Source organism: Oncorhynchus masou, chromosome 5 (assembly GCF_036934945.1).
Source record: "Oncorhynchus masou masou isolate Uvic2021 chromosome 5, UVic_Omas_1.1, whole genome shotgun sequence".
In the NCBI taxonomy this organism is placed as follows: Eukaryota; Metazoa; Chordata; class Actinopteri; order Salmoniformes; family Salmonidae; genus Oncorhynchus; species Oncorhynchus masou.
This window is the reverse complement of record NC_088216.1, coordinates 33,243,680-33,271,206: the sequence shown is the minus strand read 5'-3', so window position 1 is coordinate 33,271,206 and position 27,527 is coordinate 33,243,680. Positions and strand designations below refer to the sequence as shown.

Below are 27,527 nucleotides of genomic sequence, written 5' to 3'. Positions count from 1 at the left end.
GAGCACGTCTCCTTCCTGAGCGGTATGACGGCTGCGTGGTGACATGGTGTTTATACTTGCGTCCTATTGTTTGTACAGATGAACGTGGGACCTTCAGGCGTTTGTAAATTGTAAAAAAAATCAAGGCACAGTCAACTTAGTGTATGTTAACTTCTGACACCCGGGATTGTGATACAGTGAATTGTAAGTGATCTACAGAAACCCAGCCTAAAACCCCAAACAGCAAGCAATGCAAGTGTAGAAGCTTGGGGGCTAGGAAAAACTCCCTAGAAAGGCCGGAACCTAGGATGAAACATAGAGAGGAACAAGGATATGAGGGGTGGCCAATCCTCTTCTGGCTGTGCCGGGTGGAGATTATAACAGAACATGGCCAAGATGTTCAAATGTTCATAGATGACCAACAGGGTCAAATAATAATAATCTCAGTAGTTGTAGAGGGTGCAACAGGTCAGCACCTCAGGAGTAAATGTCAGTTGGCTTTTCATAGCCGATCATTAAGAGTATCTCTACCACTCCTGCGGTCTCTAGAGAGTTGACAACAGCAGGTCTGGGACAGGTAGCATGTCCGGTGAACAGGTGAGGGTTCCATAGCCGCAGGCAGAACAGTTGAAACTGGAGCAGCAGCACAACCAGGTGGACTGGGGACAGCAAGGAGTCATCGGGCAGGTAGTCCTGAGGCATGCATGGTCCTAGGGCTCAGATCATCCGAGAAAGTGAGAGAATTAGAGAGAGCATACTTAAATTCACACAGGACACCGGATAAGACAGGAGAAATACTCCAGATATAACAGACTGACCCTCAGACTGGAGGCTGAGACAGGGTGGATCGGGAGACACTGTGGTCCCGACCGACAATACCCCCAGACAGGGCCAAACAGGCAGGATATAACCCCACCCACTTTGCTACAGCCCCCACACCACTAGAGGGATATCTCCAACCACCAACTTACCATCCTGAGACGAGGCCGAGTATCGCCCACAAAGATCACCCCCACAGCACAACCCAAGGGGAGAATTTATAGCACAGCTTTTGATGATCCTCGGTTGGGGTCTGACCAGATTATTTGTTGTGATTGCAAACGTAATAAAATGATTGTCCGATACTCCAGGATTATGAGGGAAAACAGTAAAATCCACAACCTTTATTCCACAGGACAAAACTAGGTCCAGAGTATGACTGTGGCAGTGAGTAGGTCTGGAGATATGTTGAGTCTGAGTCTATGAAGGCTCCGAAAGCCTTTTGGAGTGTCTCTGTGGACTGTTCCATGTGAATATTATCTGCCATGACTACAAGGTCCGATAGGAATTCAGAGAACTCAGTGAGGAATGCTGTATATGGCCCTGGAGGCCTGTAAACAGTAGCTATAAAAAGTGATTGAGTAGGCTGCATAGATTTCATGACTAGAAGCTCAAAAGACGAAACGCAGTGTTTTCTTTTTGTTGTTTTGTTGCTATCGTCAATTTTAGCAACGCCTGTGCGGGATGCGCGGGTGATATGGTCACTAGTATAACCAGGAGGTGAGGCCTCATTTAACACAGTAAATTCATCAGGCTTAAGCCATGTTTCAGTCAGGCCAATCACATCAAGATTATGATCAGTGATTAGTTCATTGACTGTAACTGCCTTGGAAGTGAGGGATCTAACATTAAGTAGCCCTATTTTGAGATGTGAGATATCACAATCTCTTTCAACAATGGCAGGAATGGAGGAGGTCTTTATTCCAGTGAGATTGCTAAGGCAAACACCGCCATGTTCAGTTTTGCCCAACCTAGACCGAGGCACAGACACGGTCTCAATGGGGATAGCTGAGCTGACTACACTGACTGTGCTAGTGGCAGACTCCACTAAGCTTGCAGGTTGGCTAACAGCCTGCTGCCTGTCCTGCACCCTATCTCATTGTGGAGCTAGGGGAGTTAGTGCCCTGTCTTTGTTCACAGATATGAGAGTACCCCTCCAGCTAGGATGGAGTCTGTCACTCCTCAACAGGCCAGGCTTGGTTCTGTTTGTGTGTGAGTCCCAGAAAGAGGGCCTATTATCTACAAATTCTATCTTTTGGGAGGGGCAGAAAACAGATGCTGCAGAAGCATGGGGGATGCACAAGAAATGGTAGCCTGCACCCTGAGTTCACGGATTTTGGGTACTGTTGTCACAACAAGCCTCACTCGTTTAAGGCTGTAAGATGCGTACCGGTAACCATCTGGCACCCAACACAGTACCACATGCTTTAGAAATGTTTTGTGGAGGTTTCCCTACCAACCAGTCATAGGTACTGGCGACAAAGCGCCTTGTAACCTAGCTGAGAATGGGACAGACAACTCTGGAAAAACTGACCCCTTCTGTGGTAACAGACAGGTGTGATTTGTGATTGAATCTAATTCCCAGGAATGAAATGCGTTGAGCTGGAGACAGACAGCTCATTTCGGGGCTCATATGAAACACAGAGACTGTGGGATAATAGCGTGGTCAAGTCCAACCCTGCTCGTTCCCTTGACTCCGCTACCAACAACTAATAGGTCTATAGAGCCCATAACCTGTATCACTAGACATCTTATAGGGACTAGTGAGCTACAGGCAGGAAGTCAGCAATGAATCCCAGTAATGAGCCACCTATGGGGGAGGGGCTTCCCCTTGTGGACAGAGACCCAACTTTTTACTCTCACCCTGGGGAGATTGATATACCCCTTGAACCATGCGAATACCGTGGAACACAGGATAACTGGGGGAGGGCAGCTTTCGTGCTTCCATGAGAGTGTATAGCCTGCATGAAGCCCGGTCCCTTTACAGGCATAGGGGGCTCTGGCAATGGCTGACATAGTATCCCTTTTAGACCGTAACCAAACGTGGGGGCACTGCTGTCACTCAGACCCGTGCCAAGACCACTCGCTCAGGGGGTAGCCAGCCAAGTGCTCGGGGGCTGCTTCCTCATTGGAGATGCCCGCAAATCCTGCTTCCTCCACTCCCTCCAACTCCAGGAATTGAAAATAGGAATGGGGTTGCCATAACGCCGGGGGGAAAGCTAATAAGTTTCACTAGACGCAAGTTAAGCATGCTAGCCAACGTTAGCCAGAAGGTATTTTAGTCTAAGCTAGGTTAGCTAGCCTCTTTGACCGCTGCACGGCCCCATTTAGTATAACCAAGCGACTTAACGCTACGTATAATAATCAAGAGAGCTACCTCAGCAACTACATTGTGGGGAGGAAGGAATAGCTAGTAATAGCTAACTTGCCTCGTTGAGTAGCCAACCTGGCTAGCACTCTACACAGTGCTTGTTTTAGTTAGCCCGGTTTCAAAAACCACATAGGAACAGATCACCGAGGTGGGGCCCTTCATCAACAAGTCTGGGAATAGAGTCAAGCTGTGCTTGACCGTGGCAGACACAGGCGGCGGGGGCTACCCACCAAACCTAGCCTCTCTTTCCTGTAGCCTACCATAATCGGTGACAGAATGCACAAGAACCAGGGTTGGGCGTGGGCAGCCACCGCATACCCCACACCCAGGCAGGCAAGACATTTACTTCGACCACCCTATTCCTCTCCGCTTCCTGCTCTTCGGCCCAGCCAAGGTACCGGCATCCTGGAAAGGAAAGTCGCCATCAGTAATTCCAAGCTTCCTTAAGAATTCTACACGTCCTTCCGGGGAGTTTGTACGCAGTACGTGACAATACACACATCTTTCAGATAAGTACTGTAACCGCATGACTTGGGGTTGATCTCCACCACTAACCCAGCTTGACCGTCATCATCTTTGTCGTTTTCTTAGCCATTTTACCCATTGCACCAGCAAATTGAAGAATAACTAATTGTTTGTGATTAGAAGGATTATGAGAACAAGTACAACATTCAGCTCACAACGTCCAGGGGGTGAGAACACTCTACCACTACAGGAAGGTTTAGGTTGGCGCAATGTGAAACACTTGCTTTCCAATTATTTGTTATAGTGGCCTGAATAGTTCATTTTCACACCGAGATGAATAGCAGAATAATTGATGGAATGAATCCGAGCCTCACGCGTATCACCTGTGGAAGGCGGGATTGTAATATCGTTCAACCGAAGTTGCGAGAGTGCGTCTCCCCCATAGTACACAACATGACCAAAAGTATGTGGACACCGCTCGTCGAACATCTAATTACATGGCATTAATATGGAGTTGGTCTCCCATTTGCTGATATAACCACCTCCACTCTTCTGGGAAGGTTTTCCACTAGGTTTTGTAACATTGATGCGGGCACTGATGTTGGGCGATTAGGCCCGGCTCACAGTCGCCATTCCAATTCATCCCAAAGGTGTTTGATGGGGTTTTGGTCAGGGCTCTGTGCAGGCCAGTCAAGTTGTGCAGGCCAGTCTCAACAAACCATTTCTGTATGGACCTCGCTTTGTGCACGGGGGCATTGTCATGCTGAAACAGGAAAGGGCCTTCCCCAAACTCTTGCCACAAAGTTGATAGCACAGAATCGTCTAGAATGTCATCGTATGCTGTAAGGTTAAGAATAGTTTATCTATCAACAACAATTAGAGCTGCAAAAGCAAGCAATGACATTAAAAATCACAGATAAATCTAACATGCATTGAAGTAAAAAGCAAACTATGTTTGGCATATTTTTATATGCAATGTAATCAGGATTCCACGAGGGAAAACCAATGAATTATTCATTTCTGGCATGGTGGCCAGGGCCATAAAGGTTGTAACGTACCATTTAGAGCTGCAGCCTCCTCGATGAAGTGCTGAACATCATGAGAAGTTTCTGATTCCATTCTCCTTCCTGGCAAAATTTTGTTGTCAGTTCCCTCTCGAATGCCAGCTGAACAAGCTGTGTCTGTGTTCAATGAATACGTTCTTTATGATGAAGGAATTTTTACACATTGCTGTAAATGCCCCCAAATGTTAATCCATGTTGCAGTACCAATAGCGCAGTCTGCATTACTGACATAGGCCCGCAATATCTCTGAAGAACACTGAGCGTGGTACATTTGTTTTGTTGCTGGCTGTGGTTGCAATTTAACTTTACAAGAATGTGCAAGCCACAATAAACTCCTCTTCCACTGGTTCAGTTTTGGTGAGATCCAACAATGGCTTGACCATGTTCACATCCAAACAGTTTGGGCTCTCAGGATCCATGGCACATAAGAGCTTCCGACCAGTTGACTATTTACTTTGCTAAATCGTGATGCCATTTCCCCCAGCACGGCATCTAAAGTGCTCAAGAACAGTCATTTACACTCCCTCTCTTCTCTATCAACAGGCTGACCCAGTGTTCTTTCAACTACATACTCTTGCAGAGTTTTACTCGTGAGGCTCTGCCGTTTGCTCGGAGCTGGTGTGCTTGTGCCACCTGGCATGCCTCCCAAGGATTTTTCAGCGCACTCATACGTACTGCGGACAAGTTTGACACCAGTGTGCAGATCAATAGCTTCATACTGCAGTAACTTGTTAGGAAGGTCGAGGAGCCCCAGGATTTTGTGAGTCAACTTAAAAAACTTGTCTCTGTCACTGCTTTCAATAAGCCTGTGGCCTCAAGTCTCACATCTGTGCCATATGCACAAGTAGATTTGATTTCACCCAGCATCTCTGTGATATTGTCACTTGATTTCAAAATGACTGACACCGTGGCCTCTATCTCTGATCAAGAAGTCATTTCAAATTTTTCCCAGTGTACGGTGGAGCCATCGTGGGTTTCCTAAAGAAATTGTACTGGGAGCTACACACATTGAAAAAGTATAGAGTAAGTGTCAAGACAAACCTGTACTGGCTCCTCATCACCCAGGTAGTGAGGTGCTAGTGGTTGGGGTAACAGAAGTGCAGGTGCTTGTTGTGATCATACTCTCGTGCTGCTGGTGCTAGGCCATGGCTCTTCTTGATCTTGCTGGTCAGCAGGCAGCACGGGGGGAAGGGTGGGTATTGCATTGGTTGCTAGGCTCCTCGACCTCTGTGGTCGGGCTAGCAGGCTGCTAGGTGAGCTCAGCATCAGTCTGGACATGGTGGTCCTCCAGTTTTTTTTGCTCTTGGCAGTGCCCAGCTATTTTCGGATACCCATGCTGATCAAAGCTTAGCCAACTAGCTATAATTATTCATTGCTGTCACGCCCTGACCTTAGAGATCCAGTTAATTCTCTATGTTGGTTAGGTCAGGGTGTGACCTAGGGTGGGTAATCTAGTTTTCCTACTTCTTTGTTTGGCCTGGTATGGTTCCCAATCAGAGGCAGCTGTTTATCGTTGTCTCTGATTGGGGATAATACTTAGGCAGCCTTTTTCCCACCTTAGTGTTTGGGATCTTGTTTTTGTGTAGCTGCCTGTGAGCAGCCCAGAACTTTACGTTTCATTTGTATCTGTTGGTTTTTCGGTGTTCATTTAATAAATTAAGATGTACGCCTACCACGCTGCACCTTGGTCCACTCATTCCATCAACGAGCGTAACAATTGCGCCACTACCAAAACGTGTAATTGTTTTTAATAACCTGCCCAGGGACTGTGGTTGAAAAATTAGCCGGCTGGCTAAAACCGCCACTTTTACTGAAACGTTGATTACTGTGCACTGTCCCTGTGAAAATAAAATAAACTCAAATGAAGCCAGCTGTAGCTGTCTGTGAGAAGAAAATAATAATAATTTGACAAATTCTATGTGGGGGGTCCATTCCCAACTTTGCCATCCCATAAAGGTGGTCCTAGTGGAGACGAAGAATCAGTGAAACTAATTCTTAGTGACATAACATCACTGAGACGTTTGTTCACAAACATCTTGTAATATTCTAGTTATCTTCTTATCTACACACACACACTCGCTCTCTCACACAAACACACATGCACACACTCACTCAGGACCTCCTCCCAAGCTTACTCAACCATCAAATCTTCAGAAAACTTTGTAAAAGCAAAGGAACTAGGGCTTTACAATGATGGTGAAAATAAATTGCCGACATTTTTAGTTTAAGTGGATTAAAATCTTACTATAAGTTGGAAAAACATGAGGAGGGACATGTCAAAATGCAGATTTTCTGAGTTTTCCATGTGGGCTTTTAAAAGTTACATATTGGTGCAGAATTTCTACTTCAATTATCTAAGTGGACCGACACTTCAAGTAAGCTGTATCCACAGGGAATGGTCACTGGATTTTATTGTTTAATTTAACCTTTATTTAGCTAGGCAAGTCAGTTAAGAACAAATTCTTATTTACAATGACAACCTACTGGGGAACAGTGGGTTAATTGCCTTGTTCAGGGGCAGAACGACAGATTTTGCCTTGTCAGCTCGGGATTCGATCCAGCAACCTTTTGTTTACTGGCCCAACGCTCTTGAGCTCTAACCTGTCACCCCAGTAGATCCAGATAGATTGAAAAACGGATCAAGTCTATGGCCTCTGCCATGTTGATACACAAACTAACAGTCTGAGCAGCGGAGTGTAAGTATAAGTTACAACTGTTTGTACTGAGGAGTAGGAGTGGCTTCCACTGAGCTCAGCTGTATACTGTCAAAGTTCACTTCCTGGTTTTGTGAAACCTAACCCTGAGGACAGAAAGTATTTGCGTTGGGTTATATAGTAAATAAAGGACTCCTGAGGCATCATCCAGCAAGAAATGTGTTGTTCTGCTTTCTCTCTCGATGCAAACTGGTCAAGCGAAGCAGACCGAAACAAGTTGCAGTCTGCCGCAGCAGTAGCGGTGAATCACCTCTGTGGAAATGATTAATCATTGGAATTCAGGGCCAGCTGAACACAATAGATGTGAAAGTGGAAGAGAGTCACTGATGCTATGTTTCGCTTGAGCAAAGAGGGGGACGGCATATTCTCACCAGGGTAAAGTAGAATAGCTGCTAGAAGATGACTCAGCATTCAGGCAGCTTGCAGGTGAGCATGTTTTTTCTGTTTTATAGTCTCTCTTCTTCTCAAGGCAAACGTGTCAGCTTAATGTATCTAGATGTACAGTAGCATATGGTAGTACAGTAGCATATGGTTTCTGTTAAGACATTTTAAACAATGTTATTATTTGACACAGAAAATATATTACACAGCAAATATAGGATATTTCATGCTAGTTTCTAAATGCCAGCTTGTTTGTATAATGCCTAGGTCTGGTTTTGACTGGCATTATATCCAACAACCTTACCACCTGCAATCATGTGTCTCATAATTCAGGGATGTCTTATCCGGGCTGAGTATTTTGTTGATTTCTAAGTGCTCAACGTACTGCGCACATTTTTACAATGTCGTTTTATCATAAAATATGCTGAACTCTCTCTCAGACGATATTCCTATATTGAAGATAAACCTGTTTTCAACCTGCTCCATTGTTCAATACGTGCTGTTTCAAAACCTGAAAGGGTAGCTAGTCCTGATGCCTCATCTACACTTACTTGGCCTGTCTTAAAGAATGAATAATAGAACAAATCTCTAAAGGCAAAGTGTCTCAAAGATATGCTCTCTTTCTCCCACAGACTTGAATGGTACAGAGATGACTGCTTTGTGCACAATTCTTGCGGCACTCACCGTGATCTCCTGTGTGTTGGGGGACAAGTCCGGACAGTACTCCTACGGCTCTGGTGTCACAGAGGCAGCCAACTTTGCCATTGACTTCCATAATCGCATGAACAAATATGCTTTTGCGTACAAGGTCGTCGACATTCTATCTGCCACACCACAGGTCTGTAGACTGCACACTTGCACACCACTTGCAATAAAATCTTATTTGTTTTATAATAGTTTTATATTCTTCAGAACTAACTGAACTGAAAAAATACTTCATCACTAATTGAACTAAAATTGTAATTAAGTCCTCGGATTTGGCACTAGACTTGAATGAGAATATTTAAAGTACAAACGTAGATTAAAGTATTCACCTTACGTAAATATTTCTGTTGACTTTTAGATTTACCCTCCTGCTCGGGTGAAGCACACCATGACTGTCAAAGTGGGAGAGACTGTGTGTAAGAACGAAGCCAATGTAAACTTGGCTGATTGCAGACTGCAGAACTCTCAGAATCTCAAGGTAATGTATACTTTACCTGCTAAATCACCATTCACCTTGAAGTAAATAGTAAGCCTACAGTATGTATTAATATAATTACCTGAGCTCTTATGATATACACAGTATTCATCAGTTTCCCAGACCAAGATTAAACCTAGTCCTGAACTAAAAAGCATTTTCAGTGTAGATTCTACTTTTTGGTCAAGGAATAAGATCATCGGGGCCAAGGAAACTGGCCCTAAAATATTCAAGTATCTGATCATGTCTGTCTCTCTCTTTTCAGACTATGATCTGCCATTTTGTTGTGCTTGATGTCCCACATTCTGCCTTTCCGACTCCAAGCTACCTTCTGATGGACCAGTGTAATTGACATGGACTTGGAATTTAAGTTTGTCAAAGCATTCTGGAATGAGCTAACCGTGCTGCTGCATCACCACCATACATCTACAATTCTTTAAAAGCATCGTATTGTCAACACAAACAAAATATTTGAAGCTTGACATTTGATTCACAGTCTTTGAACTCCTTTAGTATGTTTTACATGTTATACATCTTCAATAATCCTTTGGCCACCACAGTCAAGTTCTACTGATTAATTCAGAGGTTAATAAATTACTTTGAAAAGGATGTTTTGGTGTCGTTTTTTACTTGATTTAATTTACTTTTAATTTGCCATATTTCTTAGTAGTAGGAACACATTGGTATACTTTATTTCCCCATGGTTTTAAAAAGTGCCTTTGATGTAGGCCTATACATTTTTACATTTAGAATGGCAGACAAACTATTACACATAATACACGATTACACAATACACATAGCTTCATGCCCTATATACAGAAAAGCCATTCTTCATTACTATGTAAGTCTACCTTTATGAGCACTGGAAGCAACACTTGTCAATGTGTTTGAAAGTTGTCTTGCTTCCCTTTGTTTACTTTGGATGACTAAGCCATAAAGGCTGCCAGCCTGCCACACAGGTCAGAACAGGAAGGGGAGAGACCAAACACAGGTCCACTTCTTCCACCGCTGTAAGGAACATCAGATATAAGAGACATGAGGTCATCTTCGGCAATGTTCTCTCAGTGTTCTTTCTGTCACAGATGTGTTAAATTCTCATGCAGTCGATACCCAAGCTGTGTATGTATAAGCAAGGGCACTGAGCCCTAGACTACATCATTTCAGTAGAGGTGTTCTTTTAAAATGAGGGGTGCTGTAGCTCTGCTGGTGTTGCTGTTCTGTCTGTCTGGGACATGGGCTCAGGGAGACACTCGGACATAAATTACAAATGAAGCATTTGTGTTTAGTGAGTCCGCCAGATCAGAAGCAGTAGAGATGACCAGGACCAGTGTGTGAATTGGACCATTTTCCTGTCCTGCTAAGCATTCAAAATTTAACAAGTACTTGTGGGTGTCAGTGAGAAAGTATGGAGTATAAAGTACATTCTTGTAATTCGGAATGTAGTGAAGTAAAATTAAAAGTTGTCAAACATATTAATAGTAAAGTACAGATACCCACCAAAACTACTTATGTAGTACTTGGAAGTATTTTTATTTAAGTATTTTACACCACTGGATAGGTGCAGTGAAATGTGTTGTTTTAAGGGGTCAAATAAAAAATCGAATCAAACTTTGTCACATGCGCCGAATACAACAAGACCTGACCCTCAGAGCCTACCTTCTATTGACCCTGTTGACTCATCAGTAGGAAAGAGTTGTTTCTCTTTTGGTCCATTCAACAACAGAGATATACAAACCTTGTTTCAGCAGGATGTTGTATCTATACCTTATGTCATGCCTTATTGGAATGGATTTATTGATAATATCTGTTGGAAAAAAGTTTGGATGTTGCCACACACATACCTACTTGTTAACAAAATTAAGGAAGTTTCCTTTAAAATAATTCATAAATATTATTCTGCCAACCACGATTCTTAACATAAGATAGAAATAAGCTGAAACATTTTTTATGTAATTAATTTCATTATTCTTTTGGCCAAATTTCATATACACAAATGTACATTTACAAACAGAAAACCACATTTTCTTACCCTACAAAAAGAAATGGAACTTTATTTTAAGACGGTTAAATGCTCTACTAACAAAAAAGCTGTTTGAATTGTAAGTATAAAATGCAAAAGGAGAGTGACTCTTGCTTTGCACTCAATCAATGGTCAATGGTAATCTGTACATTCAATGAAGGATGTCTGCCACGTCAATCTGCTGTAATTTCACTGCAGTGTCTCTTGTGTGTGTATGAGAGCAGTTCTTGGACCTGCGTGTGGCGGTACTGGGAAACGTGGACTCAGGGAAGTCCACACTGTTGGGCGTGTGGAAAACCTACCATTTGTAAAACACCAAAACAAGACAGAAGTCAGCTCATATTTACTGGGGTGTAGCCTACCACGTCCCACCCTTTGTAAAAACAGGCCATTGCATTGAATTTATTAGTCCTGATTCCTGTGACTAATCAATTTGGTTATTTAAGCTCTGAATATCAGCTACCCATCTTTATCAGAAGTTATCGTCAGCCTATTTACTCAGCGGGAAATGCAGAAGTATTTTCTTTTTTGCTATGATCCGTTTGTGAAAAATGTATGGATACAAATTTGAACCCTCTGATCATGACAATGTGGTGAAACTCCTGGACAACAGTTGTGATCATCCATTCAATATTGTCCATTTTACTTTGACCTGTCCTGACTTTAGGATATGTTGTTTGTTAATATTGTCCCTCTCATTACATTGTCATACATTTAATCTCCAGCCTGTAGGCTACAGAAAAGGCCACATACTCTCTCTTCCTTATCCTATATGTGCTACATGATTTAAGTCAGATAAAAAAATGTTTGACGGAACGTTGGTGTAGCGCTGCAGAGATGCGTTTCTTCAACACCACCCTGGAGAGGCGCGCTGGGAAATGGACAAGCAAAATATTTTGTCCCTTGCCTTTGACAAAGTGGGCACTGTTTATCAAAGGGCGGCGTCACGAGCATCTTGGTCAGTTTAGCTCAGAAAATGGCGCCCTCGTCAATCTGCTCTATGGCGGCTGCCTAACGAGCGGGCCGGCAGTGCAAACATCACATACATGCGCACTAGCACCCAGTGCGCACAGGGAGCAATGCAACATGGCAGGCATTGGATGAAAATAAAATGTTCATATCTTCGGCAGTGAGTGATGGAAAAAAAATATACCTCTGTGACAATTATTTGAATAATTCAATTGATGTTTTGTGCACAAAGGCGGTGACTGAAATGTCTTATAAGGAAATTTCAAAACGGACTCTGGCAATCAAAAGAAATTGTCATCCTGGACCAGACGTCAGTCAAACTGCAGTACAGAAACAAAACATTAGGTGCAAACACCCCACCCAACAGACTGTCGACCAATCGCGTTCACGTTATCATGTTGCGTCACGCGGTTGCTAAACTAATCGTCACGCAATCCCTTCTCCAGGGTATGAGTCGAGAAACGTGCCCATCTTGACAGTAAAATAAGTAGAGATAGACCAGATGCTTTTCAACTTTCTATGGAGAAACCGTACCCATTACATTAGGATAAATGTTGTGATGAACACGTATGAGAATGGTGGACTGAATTTTCTGGACTTTACTACTTTAAATAATAATTTTAAGATCAATTGGATAAAACAATTCCTAAGAAGACCCACTTCTATCTGGAATTGTATTCCTCATAATGTCTTCTCTACTTTTGGTGGCCTTAACTTCATGTTGTTTTGCAATTATAATATTGACAACGTTTCAGTGAAACGTTCTGCTTTTCATCGGCAGGTTTTCTTATCATGGTCCTTAATTTATCAACATATTTTTTCTCCACACAGATATTATATATGGAATAATCGGGATATATTGTATAAAAATAGTTATTTGTTTTTAGAATATTGGTTCCGAAATAATATCTTATTGGTGAGCCAACTGGTAAATGCAGAGGGTATTTTACTCAGTTATAAGGAATTCTTATCGCTTTACAAGGTCAATGTAACACCTGAAGATTTTGAAATTGTTTTAGATGCCATTCCCTCAGGTGTTGCTCTGTTATTCAGGAACATGTCAAGACCTGACCCTCAGAGCCTACCTTCTCTTGACCCTGTTGACTCATCAGTAGGAAAGATTTGTTTCTCTTTTGGTCCATTCAACAACAGAGCGATTACGATCCTTGTTTCAGCAGGATGTTGTATCTATACATAATGTCATGCCTTATTGGAATGGATTTATTGATAATGTCTGTTGGAAAAAAGTTTGGATGTTGCCACACACATACCTACTTGTTAACAAAATTAAGGAAGTTTCCTTTAAAATTATTCATAAATATTATCGTGCCAACCACTATATGAAGAAGTTTAAGGAAAACATCTACTCAAATTGCTCCTTTTGTAATGACCACCCAGAAACAGTTGTGCATCTTTTTTTGGCATTGTATGCATGTAAGAAAACTGTGGCAAGACATCAGTAGGTTTATAATTGAACATATTTATGAAGATTTTACACTATTGTGGAGAGATGTACTGTTTGGATTCTTTACATACAATAGAAATAAGCGGAATCATTTTTATGTAATTAAGGAGGTTTCCTTCCGGTCATCACTAGTTACCACAGCCACAAAGTCCCCCGCCTATTTCTACAATTTATCTCTTAAAATTGCATTTTAAGCCTAACCTTAACGACACTGCTAACCTTATGCCTAATCTTAAATTAAGACCGAAAACCACATTAAAAAATTTAATATTTTTTTTTACCATATAGCCAATTTGAACATTGTGATTCTGGTAACTTTTGCAAACCCTGAAGGAAAACCCCAGATCACACGGATAGTAGTGGTGGAGGCTCGTTTGAGGCAGGAGAGTCAACATATTTTTACAGTCCGCAGGGATCATCTGCAGAATTTAGCAGGGGGACGATTTTTTTGTTGATGGTTGGTGACCAGAACACAATTTGTAGACTGCACATTGACTGCAAGAAGCCCAAGCAGATATCATATTTGACAACAAAAAAATTGAATCATTTCAAACCCTGCTTACATTTATTTGAGATCAAGTCTCTCTTTATTATGTGTGGTAATTTGGGAACAGAATTCCACAATTAAAATCACTTGAAGCTGATTTCCTGGTGTTTATAATATTGTATGTCCAACAATTATAACAAATAATAATAGTATAACATTTGTAACAAATAATATAATATAAATAGGGCCGCGGGCCGCTATTTGGGGAACCCTGGACTAGTAGAAGGCAGGTGATGGAGAGAAGGCCAGCCTCAGTTGGACCGATTGCGTTAGCTACCCACTCTGAGCCCATATGTATGTGTATTGATTCATTTGCAGACGTAAAACTTTAAGTCCGTTATATTCTTACTGACAGAAACAGTGTGGGTTCGCGTTAGCTAATTTATTAACGTGATGGATGCGCGAATATCAGGCGGGACTGGCGTTGGTACAGTCGCTAACGTTAGATCAAATTTGCCTAACGTTAGATCAAATTTGCAAGGACCCAGTTCAGGTAATGGGAGAAGGATGACGTCCAAAAAAACGCGTTCAAAAAAAGGGAAGAGAAGAAAGAGACGGAGGAATAAAAAGACAAAGACCAACAAAACCCCACCGTATTTACCACCGGAGGTAAGTTGGCTAGCTACTACTGTAGCAGATGTACAGCTACTGCTAGCTGGAGCTTGCTATCAAGTTCATGTTAGTTAGCTAGCTAGCTAGCGATGTTATCCAATGCTAGACTAGCCAGAGCCTAGCTATTTACAAACTCTGACATTATTTTAGCTAGCATCTGGCAGATGGTGTCGCCTGAGCTTTTCCATGGTAAGAAACTTTTTGGCCATATGTAACGTTGTTATAAGCAGGGAATGGACATTTGTTTGTTTGTTGACATCAACAGCTGGCGTTCGCGCATAACAATGTTGTGACTAGCTGCAAGAGAGCAGCTTGGCAGCTCCATGATGTTGCAAGATACATTGTTCCCCTGGTGGTGCATAGATGTAAAATACTGTAGTGATAGCTTGCTGTGGTGTGGGTAGTTTTTATTCAGAAGTACATTAGTCAGGGGTGTGTGCTTGTCTGTCAAAATACAGTACAGGCACACATTTTCAAAACATGTCCATCCCTCTGTTTCTCTCAGGCTGAAGAGGGAAACATTGAATATAAGGTACTAGTATACATTTCTTTCTTTTTGCATGTCATCTTCCCTTTCACCTGTAGCTAGTAATCAAAAGTCAAAACACATCCATGTATATGCTCTCATACACAAGGTTCACTTGTTGGACACTTGTTGGTGGTGAAGTGCTGTCCCGTGCTCTACCTTCACTGCAGCTGAAGCTGGTGAACCCCACACAATACCGCTTTGAGCACCTGGCCACCCAGTTAAAATGGCGCCTTCAAGAGGGACGGGGCGAGGCGGTGTATCAGATTGGGGTGGAAGACAATGGCCTGCTTGTCGGACTGTCAGAGGGAGACATGAGGGCCTCGCTGAAGACCCTACGGAGGATGGCAGAGAAGTATGTCACTACCTTGTTTGCAAACATCACCGAAGGCACAATCTGGGATACTTTCTTCAGCTCCATGGTCATTTCAATTATACCCATTGAATCTTGAAGAAACTAGTTTATAAATGTCTAATTTGACAGTTTTCCATTGTTACTGTATTTAACAGTTGCCCCTCAGTTTGGTGGGTGTTGGTTAGAAATGTGCTATCTCTGCCTCACCAGGGTTGGTGCTGACATCACACTTCTACGAGAAAGAGAGGTGGATTACGACTCGGACAGAAACTGCCGGAAAATTGCAGAGGTTCTTGTCCGAAAAGTTCCAGACGACCAACAGGTGAGATTAAACAGCACCTTGTCTTATTTAAGAGACAATTCACCCAAATTACAAATCTCAAAAGTAAGGCTAGCCTATGGACTACAGAGTGAATAGAGTAGAAGGGCTGACTGTGTGCTGAGACGTGATCCAGTTGTAACACTCCTGGCTCCTTGCACATATGCAACTCCCCACTGGAGTCTGTGGTTCAATTCACTTCTCACTGTGTCCTCCTCACCTATCTCCCATTGTTTATTTTCTGTCTGTCAATTAAGCATTAAAATGCAAAAGGAGAGTGACTCTCTTGTTTTGCACTCAATCAATGGTCAATGGTAAGCTGTACATACAATGAAGGATTTCTCCCACGTCAATCTGCTGTAATTTCACTGCAGTGTCTCTTGTGTGTGTATGAGAGCAGTTCTTGGACCTGCGTGTGGCGGTACTGGGAAACGTGGACTCCGGGAAGTCCACACTGTTGGGCGTGCTGACGCAAGGCGAGCTGGACAACGGGCGAGGCCGGGCACGCCTCAACCTCTTCAGGCACCTTCATGAGATCCAAACGGGCAGGACATCAAGCATCAGCTTTGAGATTTTGGGCTTCAATAGCAAAGGGGAGGTGGGTAACAGCGTCTTATAGGTGACAAGATAAAGAAGGAAGGATAAACACGCATGAGTTTTCCCTTCCTTTGAGCAAAGACTATAAAAAATGTAAAAAACTATTCTTCAAAAACGACACTGATATAACAAAAAAGTGTAATAACAGAGTGTAATAACTGTGTAAAAGTGTAATAACTGTGTAACAGCACACAAATGTTTTGAACACCTTCCATTTGTTACTAACCCATAAAAACTGTAACAACACACAAGTTAATTGACCTTCCTCTCATGTGGCTTTTGAAGGTGGTGAACTACAGTGACTCCCGTACAGCCGAGGAGATTTGTGAGAGCTCTTCTAAGATGATCACCTTCATTGACCTGGCCGGCCACCACAAGTACCTGAAAACCACCATCTTTGGCCTCACCAGCTACTGCCCAGACTTCGCCATGCTGGTGGTCAGCGCCAACACAGGCATAGGTAAGCCCGATCACATAGCTATAATAACAGTGTTGATTGTGCCGGCCTTTTTAACTTCTACAGGATTTGTTTGGCCCAGCAAGCTAGTGATGTGCGTTTGACTACTTACAGTATGTGACCACTGACTAGTGTTACAAAGAGGGCGTTAATTGCAAATGAGGTCCTTGTTGATTAGATGTTTTTCCATAAATCAACTCCTGAACCATATGGTCTATTTACTAGAAACTCATTGGCCGACATTGACACCATTTTTTTCTACTCAAGTATAAATTACCAAAGTTACCAACATTTCTGAAGTCTGGTAACTTTGGTAAATTACTGGGAGTTTTGCGACCCTACCACTGACCCAACCAGATACGATTTTCTCCACCTTAGCTGGCACCACCCGGGAGCACCTGGGCCTGGCCATGGCACTAAAGGTACCCATCTTTATCGTGGTCAGCAAGGTGGACCTGTGCGCCAAGGGCACGGTGGAGCGCACAGTACGCCAGCTGGAGCATGTCCTCAAGCTGCCTGGCTGTAACAAAGTGCCGATGGTGGTGGCTAGCCCGGATGACGCCGTCACAGCCGCCCAGCAGTTCGCTCAATCCTCCAGGTAGCTGCTGAAAAGGAGAAAAGACCTATAAGGAAACTAGAATTGAGATTCAGAACCCAATATACACCACATAGGCCTTAGTCCAGAGTGACTAGAAGGGAATTGACTTAGCAAGCATGTACGGCAACGCTTGTATTGGTGGGGGGGAAATCAATACAGTTACATATTGGGATATTATTTTTGACGATATATCATATTGTTTTGACAATATCTCAATATTATTGTTTGCGAAAGCTGCACCAAAACTCCAGTATTTTTCCTTTTTTGTTCTCCATCTTTTTAAATAGGGAGCCAATTTGTTTTAGCGCTTTTATTTCCATGATTGATCAAAACTTGTTTTCTCATGGCTCTCGCTTGTCCCTCTGCAGGAGACATATGGTGAGAAATATGTTTGGAACATCGAATCACAATAAAATTGCTGCATCACATCGCAATACATATAGAATTGTGAGAATCGCAAAACATATCGTATCGGCATCAAAGTATCATGATAATATCATATTGTGAGGTCCCTGGAAATTCCCAGGCCTAGTTGGGTGTATACACCCATTTAAGCATCAATGGACTAACTATCTTAGTGGGCAGAATTTGGCATGGGACATCATAATGATGCAATTTTCCCAGGTGTAAACACATTTTATGGAAGTCAGATAACCAGGTGAGAAGTTTTTTAGACATCTTTTGAGCAACCATTAACATATGTCTATCTGGTTGTTATTGGTTATCTGACCAGATAACATCCAAAATATGAAATTTTTATGACTTGATGTAGCCATGAAAAACATGTCTTTACCTGGTTGTAATCTAGATATCAGATGTCTCCTCAACCAGATAACCAGTTGACATCCAGAGAATGACATTACAATCACCCAAGCCAATTTCTTTACACTGAATGACACCATTATGATGCCTTTTTTATGCTTAGGTTATATACTGGTTGTAAAAGTCATGTCCACTCTTTATACCATAGCATCACACCCATCTTCACCCTGTCCAGCGTGTCTGGAGAGAGTCTGGACCTGCTTAAGGTCTTCTTCAACATCCTGCCTCCTCTCAGCAACAGCAAGGAGCAAGAGGAGCTCATGCAGCAACTCACTGAGTTCCAGGTACTACACCCAGACACATTAACGGATACAATTATTGTGTGAATGATGTGTGCGCATGGACATTGTGTGTGTCCACGCACACTCACAACTAACACAATAATACACATGCACACGCGTTTGTGCACAAATAACTAATATATTACCCACATACACACACTCTTTACAAACCCATCTGAACGCATACATGCATTCATGCACACGCATAACAGAACATACACCCACACATACATTGCATACATACGAGATGTGAACATGCACTTTCACACATTCAGATTCACACCCTTATTCTGCATCAACGCTTGCAAAATAGAAGTCCTAATTCCTCTGCTTGTGAATATAGGTAGATGAGATATATACCGTGCCAGATGTGGGGACAGTGGTGGGAGGAACTCTCTACAGGTCAGTTGGCCATAAGTCATATTGATACTCATGAATGAATGATAATGGATTGATTTAGCACTGTTCTAGGGATTGTTCACCCAAATTACAAATTGACATATTGGTCTCCTTACCCTGTAAGCTGTCTATGGACAAGGTCTGACAGCAATCCTGCTTTGGGTTAGTTTCCCTGGCACTGTTTCCAAGTGCTAACGTTTTAGCATTTGTGGCACAAATCCCATTCATGTCATGTTACCGATTATTATTCATTTTTCGTGCATCATGTTCACATCTATAGGTGACTTTGTTGGACTTTTTTTAAAGATACTTTTAGATGATTTGCTCAGTTAAGCTCTTCGCTAATCAAAAACCAATAGAAGTCGATGTACTGCAAACGGTGTAACCCTGAAGCGCTGCTAAAAATGATTTGCCCTGGAAAGTTCCACTTTGACATATCATATGTTTTTCCTCCCGTTGTCCCGTGGACAGTGGGGTGTGTCGCGAGGGGGAGAGGCTGGTGGTTGGCCCCACGGACGAGGGCCGTTTCCTGAGGCTGAAGGTGGGCAGCATCCATAGGAACCGCTCGGCCTGCAGGGTGCTGAGAGCCGGCCAAGCCGCCACACTGGCCCTCGGCAACTTTGACCGATCGCTGCTTCGCAAGGTCAGAGGGTTCAGCCACAACACACTCGCACCACATGTGCCCAGATGTGAATTTTCATGACTTTTATCTATAAGATACTATAGTTTCCCCTCCCATTTTCTATTTTCTGCCAATCTCATCCCTTAATCTGACTGAACATTGCAGGGTCACATTTGGAAACAAGAAGACTGCACAAACTGCTCATGGTTATGATACTGTCATATGTCCTCTGTTTTGTGTGTTACATGTGAAATCTCAAGTATAGGTAGGAGGTCTGTGTATCCTACTATGTTTTTGTTCTCTCTTTTGTTCTCTCTCTCTTCTATAAATAGTTTTTTTTTTTATTGGTAGCATTGATAGCACACTCATAATACAACATAATACATACATACACTCACAAATCATATGTAGTCAAAATGCAGTGTACTGTTTTTCTAAAATCACTTCCACAATGGTTGTTCCTTTCCCATCTCCCAAAGTACTTATTGGTGAGTGTGTGTGTGTGTGTGTTGAATAGGGTATGGTGATGGTCAGCCCGAAGATGAACCCCACCATCTGCTGGCAGTTTGAGGCGGCCATCGTCCTTCTCTTCCACGCCAAAACATTCCGTCGGGGGTTCCAAGTGACCGTGCACGTGGGGAACGTAAGACAGACAGCCACCGTGGAGTGCCTGCATGGAAAGGTTTGTTTAGTAACAATAATTATAAACTGGGTAGTTAGAGTCCTGAATACTGATTGAGTGATTGGCTGACAGCCATGGTATATCAGACTGTATACCACGGGTATGACAAAACATTTATTTAAACTGCTCTAATTACATTGGTAAACAATATATAATAGCAATAAGGCACCTCAGGGGTTTGTGGTATATGGCCAATATACCACGGCTACGGCCTGTATCCAGGCACTACGCATTGCGTCATGCATAAGAATTGCCCTTAGCCGTGGTATATTGGCCATATACCACACCCCCCCAGGCCTTATTGTTTAAATATACCACTGGTATGATGCAAAACTACTTGTTTACTGTTCTAATTACCTCAGTAACCTATTTATAATAACAGTAAGGCACCTCAGGGGTTTGTGGTATATGGCCAATATACCACGGTTAAGGGCTGTATCCAGACATAAGAACAGCCCTTAGCCGTGATATACTGGCCATATACCAACACCCCCTCGGCATTATTGTTTAAGTATACACTACTTTTTCTTTTATACAGCATCCTTCATACATTGTAGTATTTAGACAAATTTGTACAAGGTCAATATTTTTTTTTATACCAGAAATGAAACTTTGTGCAATGTTCAGATAGAGATTTTATTGTATAGTACAAACATGCCACTCTGCCATGTAGAGGAAGAGGAATCAGGTCAGCTCTATCAGCAACGTCTACCTACTGATTGTGGCCCTGCTGCTTTATGAGTCAACACAAACTGTTTTGTGTGCCCTTCCCTGTTTTCACCACCAGGAGGAGCTGCGCACAGGAGAGAGGGCCGTGGTCTGCTTCCGCTTCATCAAACACCCCGAGTACCTCCGCATGGGCGCCAAGCTGCTCTTCAGGGAGGGCGTGACCAAGGGCATCGGCCATGTCACCAGCCTCCTGCCCGACTCGCATGACCAAAACCAGATCCACGACCAGAACCAGAGGGAGATAGAGAAATAGAGAGGAGGAGAAAGGAGGGAAGGAGAGGAAATTATAAGCTCCCCTGAACATGCCCCCACCCCCCTTTCTTAGTAAGTTTGTGTGAACTGCCGGCACAGGACGTCATCCCAGTAGATTGGTATTGAACCACACAATGGTATTTTAATCACCATTTGTTCGTATCTAAGTGTGTCTGTACTGTACTTTCCTCATCTGCCCCTCGTGCCATGTAAAGATGTGAAGCCCGATTGAAAACCTTGATCCTTCTCAGTGGTGGATTCTGAGGCGACGCTTTGACGAGGGTGGGTTTGGCCAAAGGTCAGCGTCTTTAGTCGAAAACTGGGTGACCTCTTCGAAGGCAGGCTAAGCTTTCATCTAATCTGCTGTGGATTGCTTGAAGGAACCATTCCCATCCCTCTGGCTCCAAACACCAGAGGGTCATTTCATAACAGATACAATAGATCAAATGCATGCTCCACCTGTTTTACTTGGACTGGACGATGTGGAACATACTCAGCATACCCATCCTTTGGAGGTTTAAAGGGATAGTTGGCTTTTTAAAAGTTTTAGCTCATTGTCGACTTACCTAAGGCAGGGTTTCCCAAATTCGGTCCTGCCCCCTGCCCGGGTGCACGCAAAGGTTTTTGCCCGAGCAATACACAGCTGATTCAATTAAACAACTCATCAAGCTTTGATTATTTGAATCAACTGTGTGGTGTTAGAGCAAAAAACAAAGCGTACACCCGTGGGGTGAGTTTTGGAAACCCTGACCTAAGGTGGTCGTTTTTAAGTTTATTATTTAGCAATGTGCAGAATGGCTAGCATTTTTGGAGCATGTAGCGATGCTAGTGTAAATAGGTAGGTAAATAGGTACATAGTTAGCATTGCTTTCAAAAGCATGTGGAAAGCAGGGAAGTCGACCAGTGGTGATCCTGTCTGCAAAAGGAAGAGCTCTTCTAACATGCTTTTGGATGCAAGTTTCCTTCCATACTTTTTCTAAAATATTGTGGTTTACTCTCTGCACTTCATTCGTCTTGATTAGTATTAAGGAAAAGTAGACTACGTGCTGCCCATTTTGGTGACGCAAATAAGTGGCGACCGTAAATGCTGCCATGCTAATTTTCTAAATGTTAAATTCAACTAAGTCTGTGTAGGGCAGCAATAATGTGTGAGGGTTGAGAATGAGCAGAGTCGAGATGCTTGGCGAAGTCAAGTGAATGTTGCATTGCAAACCCGTTCTGAAAGAAATGTAGGGGCAAGTATTAAGTGATATTTTCCATAGTAGAGACGCCGCTTTTATTACCCTGTTATGTCAACCCATTGAACCCAATGCTGTCTATGTCATAGCTTCAGGCTTGTCTGTGTACAAGGCAGCTTTGTGCAGCTAGATACCCATGTTCAGTCTGCATGCTTAATAGGGACTTGTGAAAATCTAAAAATCAGACTAAATGGACTCCTATGTGACAAATATTTATTGAACTCTAGACTTTATCCCTCACCCTTTACGAGGTTGTGTGCAATTATAACTAAAGCATTGAATGTAATGTACATCCACTTCTAAATACCATTTTGAAGCAAAAACATTTGTGAGAGTTGTCGATTTTGCACTTTGTATTTTTGGAATAGCTTCTGCATGTTTGAGTCCGCCAGAGGTTCCCGGACTTTGTACCGTAGAGCTGTAAGGTGCTCAGTAGTGAAACATGGGATTCAATTTATCATGTTGTTGATGCATAATAAGGTCTCGGTGACCACTGATGTATTCTGCTTATTCAAGTATCAGCTGATCTTTACATGTTTGCGGTCATGGGAAATATACAGAAAGCATGCAGTGCGCTTTTCTTTTAGATTATATAATAAATATAATATTACAGGTATTAGCTTCTTTGGTTGAGACACGTGGCAAGTTTGCAGTATGTGTATGCATTGCATCAAGGTTGTGTAAATACTATTAAACATGTTTTATCGTGACACTTTCCCCATAAAAAAATTCAAAAGACAAGTATTTTTGCATATTTTTATTGACTTTAAAAGCTGAACTTATTTGGCTTGATGGTCAACACAGGTTGTTCACAGAACACATTTAATGTGCATTTTGCAGCTTAGCTAAAAGCAACGTTTTGAAATGTCACTGGTTTAAATGACTAAATTCCATTCTTAAAATGTGTTTACACTTTTATAAATGACTTTCATGAATAAGCTAAAGATGTATAAATAGTTTAAGGGTCTACATACTATTAATATGACTATTTACATTAATTATTAGGCATTTATAAAGGATTATAATGGCTTAATCATGAAAGTTATAACGTGTAACCAAAAAAATGCTGGTCATATTCTGTCTGGTCCACGTGCAGGGCGGCCCAACCCTGTTCCTGGAGAGCTACCCTCATGTATGTTTGTTTTCGCTCCAACCGCAGTTGTAACTAACCAGCTTCAGCTTATCAACCACCTAATTGTTATAAATAGGATGGGCTAGATTATGGTTGGATCGAAAACATACAGGACTGTACCTCTCCGGGAATAATATTGAGCAGCCCTTTAAGATATGAAGGATTGGATAAGGAGATGATGTTGAGCAAAGGCCCTTGAAGCTTGTGCTTTTCAACATTCATTACTTGCACAGCATGCCAGGCTACATACAGTACTTACACAAAATGTTCGACAAAAATATTGAAAAATAGACATTCATAGGAAAACAAAAGTAACTCCACCACAACATTACAAAGCTTCAAATCCAGGTGGAACTACGGTGCCTTTAGAAAGTGATCACACCCCTTGACTTTTTCCACATTGTGTTACAACTTGAATTTAAAATGGATTAAACATTCTGTGTCGCACGCATACACACACACGTCAAAGTGGATATTATTATTTTAATTACAAATTAAATACAAATGAAAAGCTTTTCAGACAATAAGTATTCAACCCCTTTGTACTGAAATGTACTGAATACAAATCGTTAGGTTTGGCAACAATCCAACACATCACTGAATGCCACTTCATATTTTCAAGCATGGTAGTGGCTGCATCATGTTATAGGTATGCTTGTCATCGGCAAAGACTATGGAGTTTTTTTTGGGATAAAAATAAACAGAATAGAGCTAAGCACAGGCAAAATCCTAGAGGACACCCTGGTTAAGTCTGCTTTCCAACAGACTTTGGGAGACAAATTCACCTTTTAACATGACAAAAACCTAAAATACAAGGCCAAATATACACTGGAGTTGGTTACGAAGACATCAAATGTTCCTGAGTGGCCTAGTTACAGTTTTGACATAAATCGGATTCAAAATGTGGCAAGAATTGATAATGGCGATCTACAAATGATCAACCAACGTGACAGTGCTTGAAGAATTTTTAAAATAATAATGTGCAAATATTGTACAACCCAGGTGTGCAAAGCTCTTAGAGAGAGACTTACCCAGAAAAACTCAGCTGAAATCGCTGCCAAAGGTGATTCTTTCATCTATTGACTCAGTGGTGTGAATACTTATGTTAATTTGATATTTCTGTATTTCATTTTCAATACAAAACGTTTCTTTCTCACTATGGGGTATTGTGTGTAGATGGGTGAGAAATAAACAAATGTAATCCATTTTGAATTCAGGCTGTAACACAATGTGGAATAAGTCAAGGGGTATGAATACTTTCTGAAGGCACTGTATACCCACAGAAAGATTGTTTGTGATAACCTGATAGTAAGATTATGGAAAATGCCATGACGTAGAAAAAGCTTTACATTTCCAACTGCCACAGTTACAAACCCTAACAAATTGATGCTCAGAAAATCACACGTCTACAAAAAAAACTGTCCAGAAGTGTCCATTACAAATGTTGCACGGTGTATACATTCCTGCAGTGAAAAGGAAACAGCATGACCATGTGTATATTATCCATACATAGGTTGAAAACCATTTAGCATGATATGGTCCTTCACAGACAGTTCCAAAAGACCAAATGATTGAAGTGTAATGCTCGACTTTGACATCCAAATGACCAGAAGCGTGAAATGTAGTGCTGGACTATTAAAGTTCTTCATTCGCCTTTCTAAAGTAAACTTCTTGTTCTTCAACTTCTTCAAGTCGGAGTTGTCAGCGAGTAGGGTGGAATGTGAGCCGATATAATTTAAGCCAAGCTCCTCTGCCGTGGCTTGATCCTCAGATACAGCTAAGAAGAAGAAAATACAATTTTTAAAGATCATACAACTATGGTAAGCAGGGGGCTGAGATTCTCATTTAGATGGTCTCAATTTAGATTCAGCATTATTACATAATATTCTTAAGTGACAGTATTTCCCCCACTAGATAAAGAAATCTATTCATTCTTGCCAGATAAAGGATTATCTCCGTTATGTGAAATGGCAGAAAAGGTTTTGTCAAGGGGGTTACGCAAGGAGCTGGTAGGTCTTCACAAGGCATGCAGGACTAAGAAATGTTAGGTCTTTACCAGTCTTCTAATCAGAGAAGTAGACCCTCAAGGGTAATTTCTTCCCCAGATAGATTGAAAGTTGCACTTTTATACTTTTCCCCAGGGGCACAACTTCAGTTTTAGAAGTGGGGGTGACATAATTATTATTAGAAATATTTTTTTACAATTGGATAAACACTCCAAATAACCTACTAGACCGCTCAGTGAAAGTTGCACCCCTGCTTTTCACTGAACATATTCTTTGACCCCCAGCACCGGGGCCAGTATTCACAACATCTCAGAGTAGGACTTTTTATATTTAATTTGCCATAATGGATAACTTTAAGCGCCCAGGTGTTTATTTGCTTAAAAACGCAGAGCTCACACTGTTATAATCAGGTTTCCAGCTCTACAAGTTGATAAAAAAGCTACTGTCAAAGTGGATTGTGGTATAGTTAGAGGTTGGAAGTTGGATATATACAGTAACAGTCAAAAGTTTAGACACACCTACTCATTCCAGGGATTTTCTTTATTTTATTTACTATTTTCTACATTGTAGAATAATAGTGAAGACATCAAAACTATGAAATAAGACATATGGAATCATGTAGTAACCAAAAGAGTGTTGGAGATTCTTCAAAGTAGCCACCCTTTGCCTTGATAACAGCTTTGTACACTCTTGGCATTCTCTCAACCAGCTTCATGAGTTAGTCACCTGGAATGCATTTCAATTAACAGGTGTGCCTTTTTAAAAGTGAATTTGAGGAATTTATTTTCTTCTTAATGCATTTGAGCCAATCAGCTGTGTTGTGACAAGGGTGTGGTGGTATACAGAAGATAGCCCTATTTGGTAAAAGACAAGGCCATATTATGGCAAGAACAGCTCAAATAAGCAAACAGAAAAGACAGTTCATCATTAAATTTCAAGAATTTTGAAAGTTTCTTCAAGTGCAGTTGCAAGACCCATCAAGCTCTATGATGAAACTGACTCATGAGGACCGCCACAGGAAAGGAAGACCCAGAGTTACCTCTGCTGCAGCGGATAAGTTCATTAGAGTTACCAGCCTCCGAAATTGCAGCCCAAAGAAATGCTTCACAGTTTTCAAGTAACAGACACATCAACTGTTCAGAGGAGACTGTGTGAATCAGGCCTTCATGGTCAAATTGCTGCAAATAAACCATTACTAAAGGACAGCAATAATAAGAGACTTGCTTGGGCCAAGAAACACAAGCAATGGACATTAGACCGGTGGAAAACTGCCCTTTGGTCCAAATGTGAGATTTTTAGTTCCAACTGCCGTGTCTTTGTGAGACGCAGAGTAGGTGAACGGGTAGTCTCCACATGTGTGGTTCCCACCGTGAAGCATGAGGGAGGAGGTGTGATGGTGACACTGTCTGTGATTTATTTAGAATTCAAGGCACACTTTACCAGCATGGCTACCACAGCATTCTTCAGCGATACTCCATCCCATCTGGTTTGTGCTTAGTGGGACTATTATTTGTTTTACAACAGGACAATGACCCAACGCACCTCCAGGCTGTGTAAGGGCTATTTGACCAAGAAGGAGTGTTATGGAGGGCTGGGAACTCCTTCAAGACCGTTGGAAAAACATTCCAGGTGAAGCTGGTTGATAGAATGCCAAGACTGTGCAAAGCTGTCATCAATTCAAAATAGTGTCTACTTTGAAGAATCTCTAATATACAATAAACTTTTTGGGTTACTACATGATTCCATATATGTTATTTAATAGTTTTGATGTCTTCACTATTATTCTACAATGTAGGAAATGTAGGAAACCCTTGAATGAGGAAACCCTTGAATGAGTAGGTGTGTCCAAACTTTTGACTGGTACTGTATCTCTCTAACTAGCCCCATAGAGCCGAATGTCTGTTGAATATCCAACCTCTATCTAGG

At 42.0% G+C, this 27,527-nt stretch overlaps 3 protein-coding genes across 7 annotated transcripts in view; 2 read left to right on the top strand and 1 right to left on the bottom strand.

The window, feature by feature from the left end:
* Nucleotides 1-3,389: 3,389 nt before the first annotated feature.
* zgc:194981 (uncharacterized protein LOC561073 homolog) lies at nt 3,390-9,582 on the top strand. Of its 2 annotated transcripts, none has more exons than XM_064965364.1 (4): nt 3,390-3,651; nt 8,426-8,631; nt 8,857-8,976; nt 9,239-9,582. In XM_064965364.1, exons 2-4 carry the CDS (start codon nt 8,443-8,445, stop codon nt 9,323-9,325), a joined length of 396 nt encoding a protein of 131 aa, XP_064821436.1. In that variant the 5' UTR covers nt 3,390-3,651; nt 8,426-8,442; the 3' UTR covers nt 9,326-9,582. The 2 variants fall into 2 exon arrangements, with proteins under 2 accessions (XP_064821436.1, XP_064821435.1); XM_064965363.1 differs by lacking the exon at nt 3,390-3,651 and adding an exon at nt 3,700-7,838.
* Nucleotides 9,583-14,183: 4,601 nt separating this feature from the next.
* LOC135539464 (GTP-binding protein 2-like) lies at nt 14,184-23,204 on the top strand. The gene is made up of 12 exons (XM_064965361.1): nt 14,184-14,583; nt 15,092-15,118; nt 15,283-15,467; nt 15,678-15,789; nt 16,187-16,384; nt 16,669-16,843; nt 17,219-17,438; nt 18,409-18,544; nt 18,885-18,943; nt 19,412-19,583; nt 20,080-20,244; nt 21,032-23,204. Exons 1-12 carry the CDS (start codon nt 14,368-14,370, stop codon nt 21,224-21,226), a joined length of 1,860 nt encoding a protein of 619 aa, XP_064821433.1. The 5' UTR covers nt 14,184-14,367; the 3' UTR covers nt 21,227-23,204.
* A 1-nt stretch (nt 23,205) lies between these two features.
* LOC135539460 (apoptosis-stimulating of p53 protein 2-like) overlaps nt 23,206-27,527 on the bottom strand; it is a 46,089-nt gene continuing 41,767 nt past the window's right edge. For all 4 annotated transcript variants that reach the window (XM_064965358.1, XM_064965356.1, XM_064965355.1 and 1 more), the window contains exon 18: nt 23,206-25,372. In XM_064965358.1, coding sequence (XP_064821430.1) covers nt 25,331-25,372 — 42 coding nt within the window. In that variant the 3' untranslated portion in view covers nt 23,206-25,330. The remainder of the gene's footprint in view (nt 25,373-27,527) is intronic.